Source organism: Festucalex cinctus, chromosome 9 (assembly GCF_051991245.1).
Source record: "Festucalex cinctus isolate MCC-2025b chromosome 9, RoL_Fcin_1.0, whole genome shotgun sequence".
Classification (NCBI taxonomy): domain Eukaryota; kingdom Metazoa; phylum Chordata; class Actinopteri; order Syngnathiformes; family Syngnathidae; genus Festucalex; species Festucalex cinctus.
The window spans coordinates 13,932,470-13,958,973 of record NC_135419.1 but is presented as its reverse complement, the minus strand read 5'-3'; the positions used below and the strand labels follow the sequence as shown (position 1 = coordinate 13,958,973).

The 26,504-nt window shown below is 38.5% G+C and overlaps 2 protein-coding genes across 8 annotated transcripts in view; both read left to right on the top strand.

The window, feature by feature from the left end:
- The window catches only part of nr3c1 (nuclear receptor subfamily 3, group C, member 1 (glucocorticoid receptor)), a 69,945-nt gene extending 53,879 nt beyond the window's left edge, over positions 1-16,066 (top strand). For 3 of the 6 annotated variants that reach the window (XM_077532173.1, XM_077532174.1, XM_077532172.1), the window contains 7 exons: positions 453-1,573; positions 10,368-10,540; positions 11,201-11,659; positions 11,919-12,063; positions 12,146-12,276; positions 13,348-13,505; positions 13,845-16,066. In XM_077532173.1, the coding sequence (XP_077388299.1) occupies positions 453-1,573; positions 10,368-10,540; positions 11,201-11,659; positions 11,919-12,063; positions 12,146-12,276; positions 13,348-13,505; positions 13,845-13,997 (2,340 nt within the window). In that variant the 3' untranslated portion in view covers positions 13,998-16,066. The remainder of the gene's footprint in view (positions 1-452; positions 1,574-10,367; positions 10,541-11,200; positions 11,660-11,918; positions 12,064-12,145; positions 12,277-13,347; positions 13,506-13,844) is intronic. The other 3 variants (XM_077532176.1, XM_077532177.1, XM_077532175.1) reach the window with 2 other exon arrangements.
- A 5-nt stretch (positions 16,067-16,071) lies between these two features.
- On the top strand, positions 16,072-22,128 carry fgf1a (fibroblast growth factor 1a). Of its 2 annotated transcripts, none has more exons than XM_077532179.1 (3): positions 16,072-19,753; positions 20,577-20,680; positions 20,774-22,128. In XM_077532179.1, exons 1-3 carry the CDS (start codon positions 19,660-19,662, stop codon positions 21,062-21,064), a joined length of 489 nt encoding a protein of 162 aa, XP_077388305.1. In that variant the 5' UTR covers positions 16,072-19,659; the 3' UTR covers positions 21,065-22,128. The 2 variants fall into 2 exon arrangements, with proteins under 2 accessions (XP_077388305.1, XP_077388306.1); XM_077532180.1 differs by lacking the exon at positions 16,072-19,753 and adding an exon at positions 19,795-20,280.
- The last annotated feature ends 4,376 nt before the right edge of the window (positions 22,129-26,504 follow it).

The window sequence follows — 26,504 nt, the reverse complement described above, 5'->3', positions numbered from 1 at the left end:
GTGGGGTGGGGGTTATGGGTAACTTCACTAAATACCGTACCCCCGTTTTCAGCAATAAATTATTCTCAGTTCAAAAAAAGTTCAATAACATTTAATAAATTAAGACATTAAAACAAACCTCTCCCTATGTCTGTGGCTTCTGCCACCCTAACTCGTGTGTAGAATGTAGAAGCAGTTATAATTTCACAAGATGATTAAAAGACATGACATGGCTGAGAATAGAGTGGAGTGATGAATACCAGTGTCAAATTGGCTGCATATGCTATGCAACCTGCAACTTTCTGATAACACGATATCAATCTCTGTCTCTGTCTCTCTCTCTCTGTCTGTCTGTGTCTCTCTCTCTCTCTCTGTCTGTCTGTCTGTCTTTCTCTCTCTCTCTCTCTCTCTCTCTCTCTCTCTCTCTCTCTCTCTCTCTCTCTCTCTCTCTCTCTCTCTCTCCATACAAACAGATGGACAACGGTGAAGTAAAGATACAATTAAGAAGAGATGACCATACAGGTAATCTGGTCTTCATTCAAACTCCAAAGGGAGGCAGTTCATTGAAAGTGCCCCCTCACAGTGCCAGCAACTCTACGGCCTCTGATATTCTCCCATCCAGCCTATTAATGCAGCCTGGACAGTCTAACGGCCTCAACAGCAGCCCTGTGCCAGTGCATGTCACCACCTCCTCCATCACTGCCACTGGTAGCGCTTTGCAGGAAGATCCACAACCTAAAGGCCCAACCAAAGATCAGAGGCTGCTCTCATCTAGCCACCTCAACTTCGAGGAGAAATTACCACAGTCGGGGGGCAGAATAGCACACGCAACCCCGTCTTCCATGGATTCCCTTATTGGGGGTTCGGATCCGAGCTTTTTCACCATGAAAACTGAGGATTTCTCTTTGGATAAAGTAGGTCACGACCCTACTGTCCTTGATCATGCCTTTGATCACATTGGCAAAGACATTGACATGAACCAGAAATTATTCAGCGATAACACTCTGGATCTGCTCAGTGACTTTGATCTCACCGGCTCCCCATCAGATTTTTACGTAGGGGACGACGCCTTCTTGTGCAACCTAGCAGATGATGCACTGCTTGTAGATGACACCTCAGCGAAGGAAATCAAGCCTGTTACCACTGAGAGCAGTAACAACTGCGGCCCACTTGCTTTCAATGGCAACATTTGCAGTCCTGATCAGCCCAGCTCAGGAGTATCCACAACTTTAACCCCAACAACCACTTTAATGAAAAAAGAAAAAGATAGCGGCTTCATTCAGCTCTGCACTCAAGGTGTGATTAAACAAGAGAAGATGTCATATTGCGAGATAAGCAGCACCACATCCCCAGACCTGCCCACGTCTAGTCCCATCTCCATATGTGGGGTGAGCACCTCGGGAGGTCAGAGCTTCCACTTTGGACTCGATACACAGACGCTGAAGGATCAGAAGTCGGTCACCTGCCAGTATGTTCCTGTTGCCACCATTGGTGCACCCTGGAACAGAGGCCTCACTCCTGGGTCAGTCTCAAGCTTGAATCAAGCCTCTGAGGCTTTCTCAGCCACTCCTACCTTCCACACCGGCTTTGCCAGGTAAGACAAGTTGGCAGTGGTTAACTGAGTTTTCTTTGTAGTCTGGACGCAACTACGGTTGTTTTTAAAGTGTTCTATAAATAAAGTTAGTTGACTAACTTGCTGCACCATTTTCTATTTAGTTTTATCTAACTTAATTTGTATTGGAGACAGGCCAGTATTATTAGTCTTTCTCATCAGAAACTGCAGCAGTGAGAAATAAGTCCAGGCGTTAAACCTTTACACGCGCATCTTGGCTATTATAGGTAGTGTGAACAGTCACTTTTCATTCAGCAGTAATATGTCAAAATGTTATTTTTATTGTTCAAGGAAAGTCAATCTAAAAATTTTCTTTACAATAATATGCTGCATGCACCCCCACAATTAATTTAGCTTTTGTGGAATATGAATTAAGTAGCAAAATCACCAATTTTAATCCATCTCAGCGGGGCTGCCGTTTTGCCATTTGCTGTCGACTGAAAATGACATCACAGTTCCTTCACGGGTCAAGTAACGACCAATCATGGCTGACTTGGCAATTGTGATGTAATTTTCAGTCGACAGCAAGTAGTGAAACACTTTTTGCTATCAGCTTGTTTTTTCAAGTCCTTTCCTCCTTTGAGAGTCTGGCCAAACTTGAGTTTATTCATCATGAATTATGATCATGACTTCCGGTATGAACTGGAACTGGTGTTTTGTTTACATTCTAATTGTTCACTATCCCTTAAAGCAAACACTTCTAGCCCAGCCAGTCCCTCATCATAGAGCCAGGGTTTTACTTTCAAGTTTCAACATCATCATCATGGAGAGTCATCAGTCGAGTGTGTCCCAAACTTTGCAAGGATCACAAAGAATTTAAAATGTGTATCAGTTTTTTTGTGACGACCTCAGTACTCTATCAGCTAAAGATGAATGCCCCTCCCCCTTTCAACAATGCTAAGATCAGATGTAGGTCATTAATCTTCTGAAGGCCAGTGTACTCTACAGTTGCCCCATATACAGAGCACGCATTTCACAAACTCTTGAATAGCAGTGACCACTGTGTTTGGGCATCTCTCACAACAACAGTCTCTCCAAGTCCGGGGGTACATGTTCAATCAATACATTGCTTTTGTAACCACAGATTCAACTTTTGATTGTTAGTACAACCATAAACAGCACAATTTTGAAATACTAGGGTGGTCTGATAATTTTGAAAAGGAAACAAAATTCAAATAAACTGCTCTGGAAAATTAAAACTGTAAGCAACAAATTGCTCATTGCTACTCGCGGTGTCTTACAGGAAGTTGTGTCCACAATCATTATACATCGGTGACCCCCAGGAATATAGTGGACACATTTGAAGGCCAAAAATGTCTTATTGAGAGCAGATGATTTTGCTGCCTTTATTCACTATGTGTTGCATACTTTTGTGGTATGCAGTGCACCACACAGTGATGCATCAGTGAGGATTTTCTCAATAGTGGCCCTGAAGAAGACGCCCATGATTGGGGGTGGGACTTGTGCATTCTTCTTTTTGCTGAGGAAGTAGAGGCAAACTTGAGCCTTCTTGACCAGCGATGTTGCGCTTTGTGGAGTCGTCCTGAAAGAGATGATGTGTCAGTATAGTAATTAAAGATTCTGGTTGCAGAGCTTTCTGTTTCTTGCACCTCACGATGTAGCTACGCATTGCCTTACGCACTGCCAAATAAATTGAGTTGGTGTCCAGGTGTCTTAAATGGTGCTTTTTACTATAAAGAAGTCGGCAATCGCACTGGTTGTTCTGCAGAATGATGGGGCTAATTTAAACATCTCCTCAAGCCTTAATAACGGTCCCGTTATGTTGTTGGGGCATCATCAGCAAGCTCATTAGTTGTCAGGTTTATCTCTAACTGAATAAGCAGCTGTTTTACACCGTTGGTTAGCATGGGGGCAGCTCCCCCCCTCATAGACTCTTGGGCTATACCGCAGCTATAGTCTGCAGCCTGAAAGACGTCCACAAACAGGATAATCCGAAAAGAAGCAAATTCCATGTTTATCAAGGACAAATGTATTCCCCCTGCCTGATCGTGGCTTTTTAAATATCCGAGTGTGTTTCCAGTGACCTTCCTGTTCAAATCAGACAACGCTGTTGTTTGAAGTCTTTGTTTTTTTTCTTCAGCAGACCCACTGGGGAGTCCTCATTAAGGTCTTTGGGGAAGGTTGCTTGAATCCTCAGGTCAGCGAAAGCTGAAAGTGGATTATTCCAGATTTCTTGGACTAGCATTTTATGTCTTCTCTTTAATTTTCCATTCCGTAGGTGTGGTCTGCCTTGTATTTAATAATGGTTATAATTACTACTCAGACAAAAAAGATCGCTTTGTTGTCAAAAATGTCAAAATTCTCCACTCTTGAAACTTGTTGGCAGTACAGTTGGTTGATAGGGCATGATCTAAGCTACAGTTGATTACGTAACAGAAAGAAAGTTGAGCATGTAGTTGCTGGTAACAGAGCTCATTAATTCAGCATGTTATGTAACCTATGTTTTAAACATGGCATTTCTTCTCAAGCATGTGGACGAACCGACGAACCCTCCGACTGCCTTTAACAGTGCTACATTTTGATCTGCACTGCTCTTAGCAAATAAGTCATATTTTTAGTCTGTCATGTAGTATTATTCGTGATGATTGCATTCTGGTTCTGGAATTTCCTGTGGGCTGTCGAGTCACTGTTAGTGTGAATGGGGAGCATTGTTTGTGTCCCTCTCATTGAATAGAGGAGTTCCCACACCCCAGATGCAGGACAGTATTTTGTAAACTTCAAGTTATCACGCTTTCCTGTTTTACACTTTATATTTTACAAGTGTTGCATCTGAGACTAGTCTGATCAAAGGAATCACATCCTGGCAATTAAACTTAGCAGTGCGAGATATCTGACATGGCCATCACAAACAGAAATCTTTCATCCACTTTTAAACTCTGGCTCTGTTGTGTACTGAGAGAGAACTGTCATGACAATTTCACTTACACCGACGTTGTCTCAACTTTTAGTAAGAGGAAGCCTGAATCTAATCACTGTTTAGCCTTTAATAATGAATATGCATTATGAAGATGCATAATTTACTTTTTGACTCCTATGTTACTAATAGGATAAGAGCCACATTTATACACCATGTAAAAGCAGACATTTTCCATGTTGCTTTTCTGTAATAGCGCAAATACAGAATGCAGAGATAAAGTGGCGAATGTTCTGCTTTCTGAGGAAGTGACATAGCCATAACACAGGTGGGATGTCACATGTGTAAGGGAAATTCCACACTGCATCATACTGAGAGCCGTTTCTAATGTTTTTACATGACTCATGTAATTATTTGAGGTCATAGAAAGACACTGCTCATGAAGCAGAATGGTTCTACAACAACCGTAGTATTGTGAACATTGAATGAATACTTCTCTTTGGATCAGATCTTAGCATTATCTTTACAGAGACATAATTTTATATTGCACTCTTGGATGTTGTGCAAATGGTCATACTGTAGCTGCTCGATGTACTGTGTACAGTATGTTACAGTCTTGGGTAGGGCTGGGTTTAAAATATCGATATATCGTATCGATACCCCTTTTCATATCCCAATATTGATACATAAAATCATGTGTTGAAAGTGCCCCCAACCGACACCATCATCACCTCTGACTCCCTTTTGCCAAGCACAAGCTTGACCTTGCTGTCATTAAAGTCACTGAGCTGCTTTTTTATATCAGTTAGCTTTGTGTATAATGCAGGAGTGTGTGTGGGTGTGTGCATGTATATGTGCCTGAGAGGCAGCCAGGCGGAACCACAGCTCCGCCATCAATCCTTCACTTTCCTGACCTACTTTTTTTACTTCCCGCCTGTGCACAGCTGGCGCCGAGTGAAGTGAACGCACCCGATGGAATGCCAGCCATTCCAGTCACTTTTGCTCTGTTACCACATCGGGCCCAAACCGCAATCGAGCATATTCGTACTTGTTTGGTTTGACACCATATAAGCCTTGAGAAACTTTTCCCATCGAGGTATTCATGCGCATCGAGCTTCTTGTCCTGCCATTGTGTCTACCGTATGTGTCGAATCAGCAAACTTTAGGGGGTTCCTCCCACGTTCAGCTCGAGCTGTGACAGCCGTGTGCACAGTAGCAGCGGGGCTCTAATTCATTTTTACGGCAGGAAACCTACTACCTACACACACTGACAAACTGCGCCAATTATGGCTACTAATGTGAAAAGGCAACTCCTTTGGGGTTGTTTTTCTTCTGCTCCGCCATTCGTTGAAAGGAGTTGCTGCTCGGAGCTGCAAAAATGTAGCTAAAAGGGAAGGTGATGGCTGTTTACTATAAATAAAAATAATACCTGTTGAATGAAACAGAGCCTGTCACGTCAGTAGTGACTGATAGGGACTTAATCTGTCATCATCACATGTCATAGTGTGATATCGTTGCTTAATTCGTAGGTATTCAAGGAGCTTAGTAAGTCTATTTAATAGTAAAGTTGTAGTTGTTTGGCTGCTTCTGCTCTTCCAGTTTATGCTGCAATACAATGTGACAATGTATCATTATCCGCCTGGTCCCTAAGCTTTCATTAGTAACAGTACATTTCATTTGCTCTGCCACTTTTTTGGGACCGAGTACAAGTACTTAAATTCGAGTGCTTACAGATATCAATATATCGAGATATATCAATAATCTGCTCTGTCTTTAAAGTAAAAATCGTCTCCCTTTTCCACTCCAAATCAATGCAAATAGTCGCATAAAGTCCACTGTTTCCATATCCCTCGATGGTACAGACGCCCCTGCTAACATGGCCGCTGCGTATGTATGTACAATACATGCATTGCTTTTGATGGGCAATTTGCCCCTACCAACATGGGTGCCACATTTTTTAACCACTCGAGTGTATTCTGTCCATTTATCTTGGCAAGAGAGCAGCGCAAACTGAAAACATGTGACCAGTCTCTGTGGCGAATTGCAGCCAAGTTGAAGGTACTGTACATACAAGAAGGTGGGGTATTGAGTGGACTGGACGCTATTTTTTTTGTCTGTTGATTCCTGTGTCAGTTGTTTCCGGCCTGTTAATTTGAGCTTGCACTGTACTGTAGTTAATTATTATTATTATTATTATTATTATTGTTTTTACCAATAATATGTTCTATGCAGCCCCACTAGTCTGTGGTATTCTGGTTAACATTGCGTTAGTGGAATATGAATTAAGAAGCCAAATCTAGCCGTTTTTATCCATCTCAAGGGGCGGCCATTTTGACACTTGCTGTCAACTGAAGATGACAATGTTGCTCAGGTCTCAGGTAACAATCACAGCATGGCTTCATAAAACAGGTGCTCTCTGATTGGTTGTTGCCTGAGCCCTGAGCAACATTGTCATCTTCAGTTGACAGCAAGTGGCAAAATGGCCTCTGACATGGATAAAAACAGCTGGATTAATATTCATCAGAATGTCATGTTTAGACTAGTGAGGTCACAGTAATTACCACAAACTGAACCAACATTTCTGCTTGGTAGAATCAGTTTAGACTCCAACTAGCAAAGATGTTTGGCTGCAAAAAAAAAAAAAAAAACACACCCTGTTGCCTTAATATATTGTCTGATAGGCCAGCCTCTGCCCCAACAAATATTGTCTCTCCACACCGAAATTAGAAGCCATGCTGTTTTGCGTGTGAGAGTGATGCAGAGCGTGCAAACCAGTTCCTGTTTCTATTTTGGTGGCTCTTAGCTCAAGGAAGAAGCACATCCTCCTGTCTCTGCTCTCCTCTGCATGACACAACAGCAGCGGCACCGCCCATCCTATATTCAGCTAGATTGTGGTCAAACAATATAGGAGGTTTGGTAAGGCTTTTAAGGTGACATATTTCGAGGTTCATTTATAAATCATAAAAAACCTTTATAAAAAAAAAAAAAAGGTTCATTTATATATCGAGGTTCATTTTGAAACCCCATCCTTTCATAATGGAATAAAACAGTATGCTTAATGATACCAAAAAATAAAATCAGATTTTACCACAGAGAATCTGTAGTCGCCTTCCCTTTCCTAGTCCCACTCTCTGTGTCACATGGTCTTGTGCTGCTATTTATGAGTAGGTCTTACATATACAATTTATGCGTTACCAAATGTCATGACTCCAGACTGTACTGATGTGCAAGTTGATCTGTAAACTTCCTCTACGGCGTGGCAGATTTTATCACCATTTTTTTTAATTTTTTTTTATTTTTATTTTTTTTATATTTATTCATATTGTATTTTTATTTTAGCAGTATTTATCACTGGTCCTACAATAATCATAGAATAATTGAGCCAGGATTTGATTTACCCTCAATTAAAATAAAAATAACTAAAATCAGGAAGAACTTGGTGGCTGTTAAAGATGCCATCTGTGACTCATGAACTCAACTGCAATACTTCCACATACTCAAGCCCATTGTTGTTATTCCTGGGCTCAAATCCAAAGTAAAGTCTCTAAAACAAAACCAGTTTTTTTTTTCCTGCTTTCAACATATCTTGGATATTATCCTAAATGTTTAAACACCATAATTTTCTTGCTAGATAACCCTGTGTTGGCCTCACTGTTCTGCTCCCCCTTTGCAGATCAAGCAATGAATGACCTTAACATCTTAAGTTACGTGGAGGAGGTCGGTGCTAACGCGCAAGCCCGAGATCAATCTGTTGAAACACACGATTAAACATGTCTCATCAGTTTGCAGTAGCGGAGCCTGGGAAATGTTACGTCAACACAAAATGATCTATCTACTTGAACATGTTGCACTGGGAAAATTGTTGCTCGCACAAAAGTACAAATACACAGTGAGGAAGGAGCAGGAATATATTAAGCTACACGTGACACCGTGGGCAAAAGGGGATTATGAATTGTTAAGCAGGTCACTGGGCCGCCAGCGTTATTCCGAGCGTAGCCTGCCTCAATAAAAGCCGGGCTGATTGATCACCCTTACAAACGCAAGCGATTAACATCCTAAGCTAGCTCTCGCTCAAATCACGGCCACTCTTTGCCACTGCGCTGGGTATGAACCCTGACCGATAGTTAACTCCGAGGGAAAGCAGCAAAAACCTTTTGATGGAGCGCACTCGTTTCATTTCAACAGATCAGAAATTACTGCTGTGAATCACTTTATGGTCCGGTGTTTCCTTGTTTACTTCAAGAGGTTTATTGACACTCGCATTTGAAGTTTACTGTGAAACTAAACATGAAAGGTAGATAGATATTGTGTATTTAATTAGACCAAATTAGTGCTGTCGCTATTGAATGTTTTTAGAATCGATTAATCTATTCAATCGATTAATCGACTAATCTGATTCATTTTAATTTTGCGTTAGAATATTACAAAAGCATGGGGTCTGTTGTTGTTATGCTGAAATTAGAGGATTTGGACCATTAAAAACCATTAAAAAAAAATGGCTACAAACGATTACTGGTTTATTAAAATAGTCGTCAATAAATTTGATAATCATTTACTTATCCATTATTTTATTTTTATTTTTTACAGTTCTAGACCAAATACCTTTGTCTTATGCAAGTCTCCTAGCATAATGCTAACACACAAGGCAAAACACCGTAGATTGGCTAACAAAAACTAGCATCAGTGTTGCTGTAAAACAACAGATATTTAAACAGATAACTGAAACTAGTGCTTTGTATCATGACTAATTTATTTTCCTAATCATTCTGACACAATTTTACCTCAGTCCTAAACTGCGCGAGAGTAATTGGAGTTCAGTGAACAGTTTAAACATAAAGCCTTCACTGGAAAGCTGTCCAAATGACACCGCTTCATTGGGCGGATGAAAGGAGTCATTACCCCTACACACCCTGTGACATCATCAGCTTCTTCACACTGAACTCATTATTGGTCCCACCTTGCATGTCGGCGCTCGGTTCGGGCTCTGATCTTTTTGTCAAACTTCCTGCAAGCGGTTCAGTAATGTGTTTGCCACATGGCCCTTCACACCAGTGCATGTTTACTGCAATGGGTTTACCACTAAGTAAGGAAACTTAAAGACGAATTAATTCAAATGAACGCAAAGGGAATATAAATCCCAAACCTGTCTGCATGACTGACTAAACGATCTTTGAATCAAAGCATAGATAGTCCGTTGACATAAATCTTGGAGATTTTGTTTTTGTGTAAAGCTGTAGCGCTGGAAGAAAGCCAGCTCAATGGTTACCTTGAATAGAAATAGATGTGCCTTCCACACTTAGCCAGGCCACCTTTGTGACACTGCTGCTGAATTCTTGGACTTAGGGGCCCTGTTGTTTCTGTCATGATTTCCCATCCTGCTACGCCCACCAACTGCCGCGGTCTGGTCCCCATTCATCCTGCATGCGCCCTTGCAGATGTGGCTTGCCAGCCTGCTCCGTGCGCTCTTGAGCAGATCTGATCACAAACTTAAGTTGTTGTTGTTTTGCAAGCTAACGCAGAGTTAAGACACAAAGATGCACAAACACAGACGATTGCAGCTCAAGCTTGAAATGGGCTTAATTGTCAATGAAGCCACTGGATTGGAAAGGGGGTGTGGACCTTGCGTGCATTTACAAAAGCCAGGTGACCTCTTGTGGTGGGTTTGATGAACTGCATCACAGTAGACAGGATGGGGTGCTTGCACAATGTGCTAAGAAAGCAACAGCTGTGTCAATGAGTCTGTGAATGTCCTCCGAAGGATCAATCACCTTTTAGTTTTTAATTTTGTGTAAGGGATATTCAGCCACCATAGTTATTTTTTATTTCAATTTTGTGCTGAAATCTGCATCGATTTTTGACAGTTATCCCTCACCTCTCTCCATTTGATCATCTCCCCATCAGCTCAATTTCCCGACCTGAAGGCGCAGCAGCGGCGGCGGCAGCACCGTCATCAACCCAGGGCAAGAGTGTCACTCGCAAAATCTGCTTGGTGTGCTCCGACGAGGCTTCCGGGTGCCACTACGGGGTCCTTACATGTGGCAGCTGCAAGGTGTTCTTCAAACGAGCAGTGGAAGGTGAAGCAGCCAACAGACATGATTGTTACCGCATGCATATGTTTCGTTTTATGTTTTTTTTTCTTTTTGCATTGCCAGTCAATTTTCCAAACTGTTCAGAAGTTACTGCATCAAATTGATGTATTAATTTTTTTATCTATTTCAGCTCTATTTAACCAGGTAAAATGTTTGAGAACTAATTCTCGTATACAAACGTTTTTTAAATTCTTCTTTTTCATGTTCAATTGAACTCAAACATGACCTGGACAAAAAATTGCACATTAATGCCATAAAATAGCCTATGTCAAAAACTACCTGGAAGTCATGCACAATGAAACTCAATTAACCCGCAAATGTAAGACTGACATGACAATTCTGCGCTTCCAAATTGATTTTCAGTCATCAAAATGTCTCTTTCAGTAAATGGAAAGGTGCTTTGTTTAGAGATAATTTATTTTTCTGGTTCCATAAGTGCTTGTGAAGTCATAGTTACAGAGAGCCCATATAGCCCATATTTATAAAAAAAATAAAAATAGGGGCACAACTCTAAATTCAATAAAGTTCCTGTCTATTAAAAATAAAAACAAAATAATTCGGCTTGATTGATGAACTGCAAAGTACACTGCATTTTGTCTTTGCAATTTTCTGCTAACACGAATCTTCTTCTCCTGTGCCGCTCAGGCCAACATAATTACTTGTGCGCTGGAAGAAACGACTGCATCATCGATAAAATCAGGAGGAAAAACTGCCCGGCCTGCCGCTACCGCAAGTGTCTGATGGCGGGCATGAATCTAGAAGGTACGACCGCCGCGCGCTTGACAGCAAAAATCCGTGAAATGATCTTCTTGACTCTTCCATCAGCGCGTAAAGCCAAGAAGAAGGGCATGAAAGGCAGCCAGCGGAGCAACCCGCCCGAGTTGCTCCCCCCGAAGCCGGCCGAGCCTCAGGCGCTCGTCCCCAAGTGCATGCCTCAGCTGGCGCCCACCATGCTGTCCCTGTTGAAGGCCATCGAACCCGACACCCTCTACGCGGGCTACGACAGCAGCCAGCCCGACACCCCCGCTCGATTCCTCACGTCCCTCAACAGACTGGGCGGCCGACAGCTCGTCTCTGCGGTCAAATGGGCAAAGGCGTTGCCAGGTGCGTTTGCTCACATTCGGAAAACGGCTGATTGATTGTTAACTTGAGGAACAATGAGTGGCAAAATGGCCGCCCGCTGAGATAGATGTATTGCCAAAATAATTATTTTTTTCCACAATTTAGCAGCCCTGGTGAGAGCTATTCTAAATATTTATGGCTCAAAATACCACGAATACCATTATTATTTGCAGAGTATTGAAAAAGATGTTCTCGTGATGTTGTTGAAATGATGATAATGTTTTTGGTCCTCCCAACTCAGGTTTCAGGAACCTCCACCTGGATGACCAGATGACCCTTCTCCAGTGCTCGTGGCTCTTCCTCATGTCTTTCAGCCTGGGCTGGAGGTCTTACCAGCAGTGCAACGGCAGCATCCTCTTCTTTGCTCCGGACCTCATCATGAACGAGTAAGACTGGAATACACGTCAACTGCAAAGCAAACAACAACCGAATGACCGCCTTGACTTGTTTCTTCTTGTGCCATCGAAGGGAGCGAATGAAGCTGCCGTACATGGCCGACCAGTGCGCGCAAATGATGAGGATCAGCAGCGAATTTGTCCGGCTGCAGGTTTCCCTCGACGAGTATCTTTGCATGAAGGTCCTGCTGCTGCTCAGCACAGGTGAGCCTCAAGGTTCTTTTCGTTCAAGGGATACTTGACTCATTGAGACATTTTCAGTAGTAAAAAAGTTAATATTTTGTCGAGAATGAAATTGATAACGACATTATTTTCCATTTACAATTACTACCTTTTAAAAACTACTTTTCCCACTTGCTGTTGACTGAAGATGACATCACCTGTGCTGAGGAAGTAACTAACGACCAATCATGGCTCAGTTTGCTGACCAAACCCAGAAAACAGGTGAGCCATGATTGGTCGCTATCTACTTCCTCGGCACAGGTGATGTCATCTTCAATCGACAGCAAGTGGAAAATTAGTTTTTAAAGGTATTCATTGTACATAAAAAAATAATGGATTCATCACATTTATTCTGGAAATTTTTTTCACTTTTTACTGCTGAAAATGGCTCAATGAGTAAAGTATCCCTTTAACAAAAACGAATGAAAAAACACAAATTAAACAATTTTGTTAATTAACTAAAAAATAAATAAATAAAATAAAAAAAAATAAAAAAATTGAAAAAAGGAAAACTAGATGAAACTACATTACTAAAACTATAATTGTAGCGAAAATGTCCTTCATTTTAGTCTTTGGTAATTAATTTAATACATGATTCTTTGGGGATGATTTTAAATGTGATTTTAAGTATATTTATTTAGCCGGAATAAGTGTTTCACCGGGAAGTGACGTCATCAAGCAGCAGCCAATAGTTGGCTTAGCTTCGCTTGTTTTTCAGTTAACTTAGCCGAAATGCAACGCTAGGTAAGAAATGAGTTGCTTTTCTCATTTTACCGTGATGTTTATTCAATATTGAGCACAAGTAATACACATTTTTTAAAAGAAAACAAAAATACTGAAGCTAAATAAAACTAAGCATTTTTTTTAAATAACTAAAATTAATAAGTGCTAACAGAACCACCCTGAAAACTAATTTCAACTAAATAAAAATAAATAAATAAAAACTCAAAATGGAATCAAAATGAACTAAAATGAAAATTCCCAAACTATAATAATAACCCTGCTTGGAAGCTTGAGGTCATCATGCGTGTTTGCATTTTCCCTCTTGCGCAGTGCCAAAGGACGGCCTGAAGAGTCAGGCAGCTTTCGACGAGATCCGCATGTCGTACATCAAGGAACTGGGAAAAGCCATTGTGAAGCGGCAGGAGAATTCCAGCCAGAACTGGCAGCGTTTCTACCAGCTCACCAAGCTGCTCGACTCCATGCACGAGGTGAGAGAAAAGCGCCACAAAATGGCACTTTTGTCACAAACACAAAAGAGGAACAAACATGTTGTCATGAATACAAATGGGCTTGACAATAAGCATTTTTTTGTTTTTAAAATGGACACATATCAACTTTGCCCAACGCAAATACAAGCAGGAATACGTAAACAAATAAATAGCAACATTTAGCTAAGTTTGAATTACTAGCTAAGCCGCTAACAGCCAATCTCCATTTCGGAAATTGAATCTGGTGAAAACTGATTGCCAATTAACAGCTGAATAAAAACTCAACTAAGAATTTGTGTACAGAAATAATAAACTGACACATTGGGGGGGTGTGCGCAGATGGTGGACTGGCTTCTCAACTTCTGCTTTTACACGTTTGTCAACAAATCGCTGAGTGTGGAGTTCCCCGAGATGCTCGCCGAGATCATCAGCTATCAGCTTCCCAAAGTCAAGGCCGGGGGCGTCAAAGCGCTCCTTTTCCACCAGAAATGACCCATTAAGCTCGCAAAGGGGACACCATGCCTTAATAAGCCGAGAACAGCAACAGCAGCGCAAGAATTCCAGCGACAAGACCGAGTACGTCTTTGGGAGCTTTTTAGATTTCGAGCTTCACAACCATGTTGTCTCAGGTGACTTCCTTCAAATACACACAACTTCGATTCTACTCACAAATTACTCTGTACAGATTCTAATCGTATTTTTGGCTTCTGGGCAGTTCTCCAGCTTGTCGTCACATGGAAGCTAACTAAACTTTGTGACTAATTTTTAAAAGTCTTTAGTTGTCATAGGAAGCTGCCACTAGATAGCAGCACTCGATTATCTAGCTTCTTTTTTGTTCTTTTATCCTTTTGGATATGAAATTCAAAAGGATGATTACGCCACAAGCGGACCTCTTCCAGGTTTACACACGTCTATTCATAAAGGGAAAAAAATGTGCCTTTTTTTTTTTTCTTGTTGCGTAAAATATCATCTCATCTATCTTCCTACCTGTCGGGGGGCGCCTCTCCCATCAGCCCATCGCCAAGTTTACCCTGATTGTACGACATGCAGTTGCCGACGCTTCCTTTTTTTCCCTCTCTCGCTTGGGGTCGTCCCCGTCATCCCGCACATGAAACTTGCAAAGTGCGACGTAAGCGCTTTGGAGGCTTTTAAACGACTATGAAGGACGACTGAGGCTTTTTGTGCGAGATTTTTTTGGTTTTAGCCCGCCTAATCTCAATTCCCTGCTCGTTTACCTTCGTCCATTGAACTGAATGTGATTTGCGTTGACCAATCAGAAGAGAGATTCTATTTTCATGCCCATTCGTAGCTTATTTAGTGCCATGATGGCGAGCGTCTTGTCTTTGACTCAAAAATACAATTTTAAATTTGAACACGTCACTGACAGTTAGCGTATTTCCTCATTTATTGGTTACTTGACTGAAGAAGAGTACTTACTATAATTATGTTACGTCAAATAATGGTTCTTAATTTTTAAATCAATTCTTTTGCGAGGTTTCACTTTAAAAAAAATTCTGTGATCACACCACAATTCATTATGCAGTCTAGCCAATATTAATTTCTCATGCAACACGGCGACAAATGTTCTCAAGGCACTTATTAACATGTGGTTCCGGTTTTTGAAATGTGCTAATCACACGACAACAAAGTGATGCCCACAAAAAAAAAAACAAAAAAAAAACAGCATAAATGAGAACAATTTGGACAAAACAATGACGAGTGGATGACAAGATGAGTTGCGTCAACAGTTGACTCGCCACTTCTCAAAAACAGGATGGGATGTCCTCAAGATTATTATTTTATTTCATCCAATTGTGAGTCTTGTTTGTTTTGAGTATCGGTCCCCCAAATCCCAATCCGATACCTCGGCAATGCATTCATAAGGAAATTTTTATGTGATTTTATTTCTTCAAATAAAGACCTAAATTAATACTAAGCAATTTCTGTTACATTTGAAAATAGATATTGGGGTTTCTTTTGGTTGCTTTGTGACATTTAAAAAATGAACCAGATCTAGTGATGAGCTCTGATTTCCAATCACATGATTGGATTTAAACCCGCCCCCTCAAGGCACACCCTGTGCTGAGTGTTTCTAGCTACTGTCAGTCACCACTAGGACAATAATTGAAAAAGTTGACGCAAAAATTTATGCCTCAAAGCTGTAAATAAAAAAAATATTACCTGCTAGCGATACCTCAATTATTTGATGGATGATAAAGTTTAAAACTAGAAAATATCTTAAATTACTCACATTAAAGGAAGGCTCCTTTAATTTTACATGTATGGCTTGATCGGCAGTAAATAGTTAGTTTAGCTACGAAAAATGCATAAGAGCTGAAGAATACACCCTTATATTGATTTATTTAACTTTTCTTCAACATAGAAGTACTTCCGTGTTGCAACGCCCCCGAGTGGTGACGTCACTAGTGTGTATACTCGCTTGGCGAACAGTAGTTCACGCAGACATAACAACGGGGAGGACACAAACTGTCACTTATGCCTTTGTGTATTGCAAAATTTTGCAAGGCGTCGGCAAGGAAAAACCCGCGAGACCCCCTTAAAAAAAAAAAAAAAAAAAAAAAAAAAAAAAAAAACCGACATGAGTAGAAGGACAAGCAGGCGTGCGCGCAGCGAACATTTCAGGCATGAGGACTTACATACAAAATATGTTACAATTTGAGATGGGGTACGCCACACGCCTAATACTAAAGCCCAACGCAGTACCGAGTATCTTTAAAGAACCAGACGTGGGAAATAATCAAGCCGATGGAGGATCTCTGGCGGCTACTTCTGCTAGCAACACGGAGCTCACTCTCACAACAGCCGGCACAAATCGAGTCCCTCCCTACGGCCACTGAAAGATCTCGGAGAAGCGAAGCAAATGTAAAGCGAAAGGTAGGCATGTTTCGGGGGTGGGGGGGCATTCGTTATTATACTGCACGGACTGTTTTATTTCATAATTCATTTGAAGGTGGCCAACGCAGGGGCACGTCGGCACGTTACCGTAATGCACAGTATTAACAATCGTTGGGGCGGCTGGCTTGACTTCGTCTTTTCGAGTGGCGGCTGGCCTGACCGCAGTGGGACGCTCCGCAAAAAAAGAAAAAAAAAAAAAACAGCTAGGGGAGGTTGGGTGCTGTAACGACGATACATTTAATTTTACTATTTTTTATTTTTCCTGAAATATTTCGTCAGTTCCACACGTTTTGCATTGCTCGTACGGTGTGTCACATTACCTGTTGGATATTTGCTCCTCCAAGACTTTTCTTCTTCACATCTTTCATCGCAACCAAAGCTATCCTGAGAATGTCTATTTAGTATTGCCATGTTGAATGTCTGATGTTCCAGGATGCAGTTGAGATTGTCCGCAAGGAACCGATCCTCGAGTTTTTTCATTTCCAGACAGCACACATTCATTTGCGGATTGTCCATTCATGTGCAGCTCCCGCACGAACACCACTCACCCCCCGCCTGATTCACTCGTTCGTCAAAGTTTATTTTGTGCCCGAAAAGACCATCTGGCGCCACAACTTTCACATCCAAGGCAGACTTTCCTTCGGTAGAGTTATTTTGTCGTGTTGGCTCGAAGCGATAAGGTTTAATCCTTCCGGGTTTGACGCGAGATGCACGGCTGCGTTGCATAGTGCTTCCATAGTGTAGCGTTTACACACTAGTGACGTAAACATCCGGGTTATTTAGTCACGTGTAACAAACATGCCGGCGTTCGATTCATTTTAACATCGGTTTAAAAGTTATTAAATGTACATAAAAAAATAATCACGTCACCAAATTAATTATTGAAAAAGTAGCAACTTTTTGCTGCTAAAAATGGATCAATAAGTAAAGTGTTCCTTTAATGGTTCAATTTATTCAACCAATCATCTGCTGCCTATATTACCTGCTCCTCAGACCACAAAATTATTCAGAAAGTCTTTTAAAAAGAAAAGAAAACTCATTTAAAAAAAAAAAAAAAAAAAAGAAAAGTGACCCAACTGTTGTACATACACAACAGAATGATGGGGCAAATTATTTAAAAATAAAATAAAATTGTAATTTATGACAACTCGCATGGAGCTGATTTAGAGCAGAGGCCGCTATTTGAGGAAATAGGCAAACAATTTGCTGTCAAGTGCGCTTTGTCTGAAACTAGTAAGCTGCACCACTTTTCGCTGTGTTCAAAATAATGGCACTTGCAAGCCTCTATTTTGGGTATTCAACGCCGTCGCGGATGCGTGTCGTGTGAGGTCAGCACAAAATAATCCAGTTTTATCAAATGAATGTGAATTGTGAGATTATTGAAGTACGTCCAAAATATGGAGGAATCGCTATGAAATTGGCACATTGTGTGAAACGGTAAATAGGCCACATTGATCCAGGAAATCAAAATGGACGCTTGCGTGTCCAAGATATATATTATTTTTAATATTAGTAAGTCCAGCTTTGAACCACCTCTTGATCCTAACGCGAAGTGTCCCCTTAAATTCCATAGGAATTATAGTTTTTGTTTTTTTATCTTTGTAACCGAATCATTCATAACCATTTTGATTGAAAGAAATTTAACCAAATCCGAAGTCACAAGGTTGCGGAGTGGCCCAGACAATGACAACATTTCCGCATTCACGTAATGACGATGACGACATTTTCCATGGAAGGACAACAAATTTCATTCAACAGAAAGGCACAAGTGCCGATTACTAATGTCTGATCCAGACTCAGGTGATTATATTTCTCATCCAGCGTCCGTTTTCTTGTTTTTTTTTTCTTCCTTTAGTAGTGTTTGTCAGCTTTTTTTTTTTTGCTTTTTTTTTTTGCTTTTTTTTTTCCTCCAGAGGTTTGCCTATCAAAAAGTCACTTTTAAGGTTTACTTTTGCATTCGGTGAACACAAATCTGCTGCTGCTGCTCTTTTGAATCACATACCTATAATAAAAATATATATTATATACAAATACTTTAATAACACACTTGCCTCGTCTTGTTGATCTTTCTTTCCTGTTCAACAAAATATGCAATAGAAACAGAAATTATCACCACCACGTCACATATAAGCTATTTTCATACAGCTCAGACGTTCAGGAACACACACACAAGCATGGATCTGACCACACACACACACAAACACGAAGCCTATTTTGATTTTTTCGATTGACTACAAGGTGACCAAAGCACTTATTCTCCACACAAACTCACCAAGTACCTGTTTTTTTGCTTGTTTTTTTGTTTTTGTTTGTTTGTTCTGTGTAAAATGACACACGACAGCTTTGGTGACATTGTGTAAAACTGTGAATCGAATCGACCTAGGATACAAGTCAAGTCTTTTTCACAACAACTGTAAGTCATCAGCCAGCTTGAATGGGAAAAGATTTGCACTAGCCAACTGTTGTTTGGAAATCCATTTTGTACAAATTATATGCAGACGTTTGTAGACTTGTCAAGGGCAAACACGAGCTTTGTTTTCCTGTACATACACTATATATATATATATATATATAATAGATATATAGATATATATCCTGTGTAAAGACAAGGTGAACTTGTTTTTTTCTATCCACTTGTTTTTGTTTCCTTTCTACTGTAGTGCCACTCTTGTTCCATTTTTTTCCAAGTTTATTTTGCGCTCTGTACCTCTCCATCCATCCTAACGTCCGTGCTGTAATTTGCCATGACAACGGATTTTAAAAAATACAGTCATGTAATTCTTTGTAAGTCACTGTTCAAGCACTAGTTTTAGCAAATAAAAGCGCTTTCCATCCTGGCACCTGATTGCTTGATTTATTGTCTTCTGACTACTTTTGCTGGAATGACATCAATATCGACTACCCGTTCATTTGTAGATTTTATTTCAACTTTGTCATGAAATTACCTAATGGATACACGTGTATAGTGGCCTTTCATGACTATAAACAGACATGAAGACATTAGGAATGTCTTGCACAACAATAAATCGTGACTAATATGCACAATCACCTGATTTTTAAAGGGATCGTATAAAAACTGTCTCTACTCGCCCTCCGTACTTTTCATCCACTTTGGGGAGCGTTTCAGCTCGTGGACGCGCCTCCATCCGTCCCAGTGTGCCCTCGTGCCCGCGCATGCACGCAGAAAACCCCCCAAAACAAAACATTTTTACAAGGACCCTGAGCGACCCTCTGTAGGATGACATTAACCCGACTGTACTGCATGAACGGACATCATCTCCAGATCCTCCCCGACGGGACGGTCCAAGGCCAGAAGGACATGGACGTTTACAGTAAGATGATGCGTTCACTGACCTTCCGTAAATGACGCCAATAATACTGCGGTATTTATTTAAACATCACAAAATATTGAAATATTTTTATTTATGAAAGGCGGACAAATTGTTAGAAACGGCTGTTTTCGAAAATTAGACTGATTAAAACCTCGCTGACATTGCCAACATTGAAAAGCGTTAGACTTTAGATTGTTTTAATTTGATTTGTGAGGAATTGGATTTGGTTTCAAAATCTGATGTGATGTCTTTTGACTACAATAACAATCTGCCTGGTTTGTATGCAAGTTACAGACAAAAGCAATACAGTATACCATTTGTTTTCACCGTGAGGAAGCGTTGCATTGCGGAAATATCAGAATTGCCCGGATGGTCGGAATTGCCCATTGATCACTTAGTAAAATTAAGTTGTGCAGACACGCATGCGCATTACAGAGGACACCACAGGAAAGATAGAGTAAATGCTGAAGAGCCGAAGCTGGACTGAATTTTAATTGTACAAATGAGTATGAGAATTGAAGTGAAAAGTATGTAAGTATTCTTATATTTGAGGAAATTTAATGTCAAATTTGAGGAAAGGATAAGAGGAAAATCTGAGATGTCGCGTTTAATTAACCCAAGTAGGCTAAATTTAAGATTGGACCCACTCCATGTAGTTAGATTAGCAATAATAAATGACATTGGCTTAACTCAAGTACATTCAAATAGACCAATTTAATGGTTAAAGAAACCATCTAAAGTTGTGGACGTTCCAAGTGCATTGGAAGAGATTTTTTTTTTCTTCCAACGTATTATGAGTCACATCATATTCCACTTTTCTCAGCTGTTTTGCAGCTCACGGCCGTGACTGTAGGTGTGGTGCTGATCAAAGCACAAGAAACAGGACATCATTTGGCCATGAACAACGAGGGTCGCTTGTACGCTTCGGTGAGTATCTGTTGACTGTCAGTCGATCACAAAACAAATGATGACATCTGATTCAAATGACTTTCTCCATCCTTCGCATGTTGTCTCTCACAGCCTGATGAAAATGAAGAGTGTCACTTCCTGGAGAGGAAAGAAAAAAACCTCTACCACACGTACCAGTCTTGCAAGTATAATCAGGAGAACAGCTGGTACGTGGCGCTGAATGAGAACGGGCAACCTGAGCTGGGTCCTGACACTAACATTGGACAAAAGGCCATCTTCTTCCTCACCCGCAAGCTAGCTGAAACATCCTCATCATCAGGTTCAGACTCTTGCCCAAAGTCAGCTGAAGTCATCACCGGCTCGTGCACGACCTTAACGAGGACCTGTACTGCAGAAAATTGACAATTAGCAAAAAAACAAACAAAAAAAAAGTCATGAAACATTGTTTTGTTTTGTTTAATTTTCAGCGAATATTTACTTTATGATGTCAATTACTCAATCTAACGAAACACTGGCGAGTTTGCCAATGACTGTACACCGTTGTGTGAACAGGACCATCCTGGTAGACGTTATCAGCGCTTTTTAACTCACTTTAAAGTTCTAATACTTGTGTGTTAATTGTTGAATAACCGACACAACTGATTATGCAACACAACTGGTCAAAAAAAAAAAAAAGCCTTACTATACACATTGTCATTAAAAAAAAAAAGATGTCATCTTTTTAAAAACGCCTCAGTATAGATGGTCATTTAAAAAAAAAACGCCTTATAGTAAGGGTTTTATTTGAAAAAAATAAATGAATAAAATCACCATGTATAGCTAGGCTTTTATTATGTAAAAAAAAAAAAAACTTTTTTTTTTCCAGTCAAAAGAATTACCACGTATAGTAAGGCTTTTTTTTTTCCTATCAAAAAATTACCATGTATAGTAAAGCTTTTTATCTATCAAAAAGGAAACATGGTTTTATTATGTTAAAAAAAGAAAGAGCATTTTAAGGTTTTTTTTCCTCTCAAAAGAATGGCCTTGTAGCCTGTAGCAAGGCTTATTTTCTATTAAAACATGACCGTGTAGAGTAAGGCTTTTTTTTTTTTCTATCAAAAAATGACCACATATAGTAAGGCTTTTTTTTTCTATCAAAAAATGACCATGTATAGTAAGGCTTTTTTCCCCTATCAAAAAATGACCATGTATAGTAAGACTTTTTTTTCCCATCAAAAATAAATGACCATGTATAGTAAGGCATTTTTTTTCTATCAAAATATGACCATGTATAGTAAGGCTTTTTTTTTTCCCATCAAAAAATGACCATGTATAGTAAGGCATTTTTTTTCTATCAAAAAATGACCATGTATAGTAAGGCTTTTTTTTTTCCATCAAAAAATGACCATGTATAGTAAGGCTTTTTTTTCCCATCAAAAAATTACCATGTATAGTAAGGCTTTTTTTTTCCCATCAAAAAATGACCATGTATAGTAAGGCTTTTTTTTTTCTATCAAAAAATAAACGTGGTTTTCCATCCATTTTCTTTACCACTTAATCCTCACAAGGGTCGCGGGGGGTGCTGGCACCTATCTCAGCTGGCCCTGGGCAGTAGGCGGGGGACACCCTGGACTGGTTGCCAGCCAATCGCAGGAAACATGGTTTTATTATGTAAGAAAAAAATATTAGTATTTTAAGGTCTTTTTTTCCCGCTCAAAAGAATGGCCATGTAGCCTATAGCATGTTTTTTTTTTAATTCTATCAAAAAATGACCATGTATAGTAAGGCTTTTTTTCTATCAAAAATGACCAAGGCTTTTTTTTTTTTTTCATCAAAAAATGACCATGTATAGTAAGGCTTTTTTTTTCTATCAAAAAATGACCATGTATAGTAAGGCATTTTTTTTTCTATCAAAAAATGACCATGTATAGGAAGGCTTTTTTTTCCCATCAAAAAATGACCATGTATAGTAAGACTTTTTTTTTTTTCCCATAAAAAAAAATGACCATGTATAGTAAGGCATTTTTTTTCTATCAAAAAATGACCATGTATAGTAAGGCATTTTTTTTTTTTTATCAAAAGATGACCAAGGCTTTTTTTTTCTTCATCAAAAAATGACCACGTACAGTAAGGCTTTTTTTTCTCTATCAAAAAATGACCATGTATAGTAAGGCTTTTTTTTCTATCAAAAATGACCAAGGCTTTTTTTTTTTTTTTCATCAAAAAATGACCATGTATAGTAAGGCTTTTTTTTTTCTATCAAAAAATGACCATGTATAGTAAGGCATTTTTTTTTCTATCAAAAAATGACCATGTATAGGAAGGCTTTTTTTTCCCATCAAAAAATGACCATGTATAGTAAGACTTTTTTTTTTCCCCATCAAAAAAAATGACCATGTATAGTAAGGCATTTTTTTTCTATCAAAAAATGACCATGTATAGTAAGGCATTTTTTTTCTATCAAAAGATAACCAAGGCTTTTTTTTTCTTCATCAAAAAATGACCACGTACAGTAAGGCTTTTTTTTCTCTATCAAAAAATGACCATGTATAGTAAGACTTTTTTTTTTCCCCTAAAAAAAAATGACCATGTATAGTAAGGCATTTTTGTTTCATCAAAAAATGACCACGTATAGTAAGGCTTTTTTTTTTTCTATCAAAAAATGACCATGTATAGTAAGACTTTTTTTTTTCCCCCTCAAAAAAAAATGACCATGTATAGTAAGGCATTTTTTTTTCTATCAAAAAATGACCATGTATAGTAAGGCTTTTTTTTCCCATCAAAAAATGACCATGTATAGTAAGGCTTTTTTTTTCCCATCAAAAAATGACCATGTATAGTAAGGCTTTTTTTTTCCCATCAAAAAATGACCATGTATAGTAAGGCTTTTTTCCCCTATCAAAAAATGACCATGTATAGTAAGGCTTTTTTTTTTTCTATCAAAAAATAAACGTGGTTTTCCATCCATTTTCTTTACCACTTAATCCTCACAAGGGTCGCGGGGGGTGCTCGGCACCTATCTCAGCTGGCCCTGGGCAGTAGGCGGGGGACACCCTGGACTGGTTGCCAGCCAATCGCAGGAAACATGGTTTTATTATGTAAGAAAAAAAAATTAGTATTTTAAGGTGTTTTTTTTCCGCTCAAAAGAATGGCCATGTAGCCTATAGCATGTTTTTTTTTTTAATTCTATCAAAAAATGACCATGTATAGTAAGGCTTTTTTTTTCTATCAAAAAATGACCATGTATAGTAAGGCTTTTTTTTCTATCAAAAATGACCAAGGCTTTTTTTTTTTTTTTTTTCATCAAAAAATGACCATGTATAGTAAGGCTTTTTTTTCTATCAAAAATGACCAAGGCTTTTTTTTTTTTTTTTTTCATCAAAAAATGACCACGTATAGTAAGGCTTTTTTTTCTATCAAAAAATGACCATGTATAGTAAGACTTTTTTTTTCCCCTAAAAAAAAAATGACCATGTATAGTAAGACTTTTTTTTTTTCCCATAAAAAAAAATGACCATGTATAGTAAGGCATTTTTTTTCTATCAAAAAATGACCATGTATAGTAAGGCATTTTTTTTTTTATCAAAAGATGACCAAGGCTTTTTTTTTCTTCATCAAAAAATGACCACGTACAGTAAGGCTTTTTTTTCTCTATCAAAAAATGACCATGTATAGTAAGACTTTTTTTTTCCCCTAAAAAAAAATGACCATGTATAGTAAGGCATTTTTGTTTCATCAAAAAATGACCACGTATAGTAAGGCTTTTTTTTCTATCAAAAATGACCAAGGCTTTTTTTTTTTTTTTCATCAAAAAATGACCATGTATAGTAAGGCTTTTTTTTTCTATCAAAAAATGACCATGTATAGTAAGGCATTTTTTTTTCTATCAAAAAATGACCATGTATAGGAAGGCTTTTTTTTCCCATCAAAAAATGACCATGTATAGTAAGACTTTTTTTTTTCCCCATCAAAAAAAATGACCATGTATAGTAAGGCATTTTTTTTCTATCAAAAAATGACCATGTATAGTAAGACTTTTTTTTTTTCCCATAAAAAAAAATGACCATGTATAGTAAGGCATTTTTTTTCTATCAAAAAATGACCATGTATAGTAAGGCATTTTTGTTTCATCAAAAAATGACCACGTATAGTAAGGCTTTTTTTTCTATCAAAAATGACCAAGGCTTTTTTTTTTTTTTCATCAAAAAATGACCATGTATAGTAAGGCTTTTTTTTTTCTATCAAAAAATGACCATGTATAGTAAGGCATTTTTTTTTCTATCAAAAAATGACCATGTATAGGAAGGCTTTTTTTTCCCATCAAAAAATGACCATGTATAGTAAGACTTTTTTTTTTCCCCATCAAAAAAAATGACCATGTATAGTAAGGCATTTTTTTTCTATCAAAAAATGACCATGTATAGTAAGACTTTTTTTTTTCCCCATAAAAAAAAATGACCATGTATAGTAAGGCATTTTTTTTCTATCAAAAAATGACCATGTATAGTAAGGCATTTTTTTTTTTTTATCAAAAGATGACCAAGGCTTTTTTTTTCTTCATCAAAAAATGACCACGTACAGTAAGGCTTTTTTTTCTATCAAAAATGACCAAGGCTTTTTTTTTTTTTTCATCAAAAAATGACCATGTATAGTAAGGCTTTTTTTTTCTATCAAAAAATGACCATGTATAGTAAGGCATTTTTTTTTCTATCAAAAAATGACCATGTATAGGAAGGCTTTTTTTTCCCATCAAAAAATGACCATGTATAGTAAGACTTTTTTTTTTTCCCCATAAAAAAAAATGACCATGTATAGTAAGGCATTTTTTTTCTATCAAAAAATGACCATGTATAGTAAGGCATTTTTTTTTTTTATCAAAAGATGACCAAGGCTTTTTTTTTCTTCATCAAAAAATGACCACGTACAGTAAGGCTTTTTTTTCTATCAAAAATGACCAAGGCTTTTTTTTTTTTTCATCAAAAAATGACCATGTATAGTAAGACATTTTTTTTTCATCAAAAAATGACCACGTATAGTAAGGCTTTTTTTTCCCATCAAAAATAAATGACCATGTATAGTAAGGCATTTTTTTTCTATCAAAAAATGACCATGTATAGTAAGGCTTTTTTTCCCCATCAAAAAATGACCATGTATAGTAAGGCTTTTTTTTTTTCTATCAAAAAATGACCAAGGCTTTTTTTTTTTTTTCATCAAAAAATGACCATGTATAGTAAGGCTTTTTTTTTCCCCATCAAAAAAATGACCATGTATAGTAAGGCATTTTTTTCTATCAAAAAATGACCATGTACACTGTACATTGTACAGTAAGGCTTTTTTTTCCATCAAAAAATGACCATGTAAAGTAAGGCTTTTTTTTTCCCCATCAAAAAATGACCATGTATAGTAAGGCTTTTTTTTTTTTTTTTTTTAGCAAAAAATAAACATGGTTTTCCATCCATTTTCTTGACCACTTAATCCTCACAAGGGGATGCTGGCGCCTATCTCAGCTGGCTCTGGGCAGTAGGCGGGGGACACCCTGGACTGGTTGCCAGCCAATCGCAGTAAAAATGGTTTTATTATGTAAAAAAAGAATGGCCATGTAGCCTAAAGCAAGGCTTTTTTTTCCCATCAAAAAATGACCATGTATAGTAAGACTTTTTTTTTTCCCCCCTCAAAAAAAAATGACCATGTATAGTAAGGCATTTTTTTTTCTGTCAAAAAATGACCATGTATAGTAAGACTTTTTTTTTCCCCCTCAAAAAAAAATGACCATGTAGTAAGGCATTTTTTTTTCTATCAAAAAGTGACCACGTATAGTAAGGCTTTTTTTTTTCTATCAAAAAATGACCATGTATAGTAAGAC

Coding starts and splice junctions, on each gene's coding strand:
- fgf1a (XM_077532179.1), top strand. CDS start 19,660: ATGACATTAACCCGACTGTACTGCATGAACGGACATCATCTCCAGATC. Junction 19,754..20,576: donor GAAGGACATGGACGTTTACA/GTAAGATGATGC, acceptor CACTTTTCTCAG/CTGTTTTGCAGCTCACGGCC. Junction 20,681..20,773: donor AGGGTCGCTTGTACGCTTCG/GTGAGTATCTGT, acceptor TGTCTCTCACAG/CCTGATGAAAATGAAGAGTG.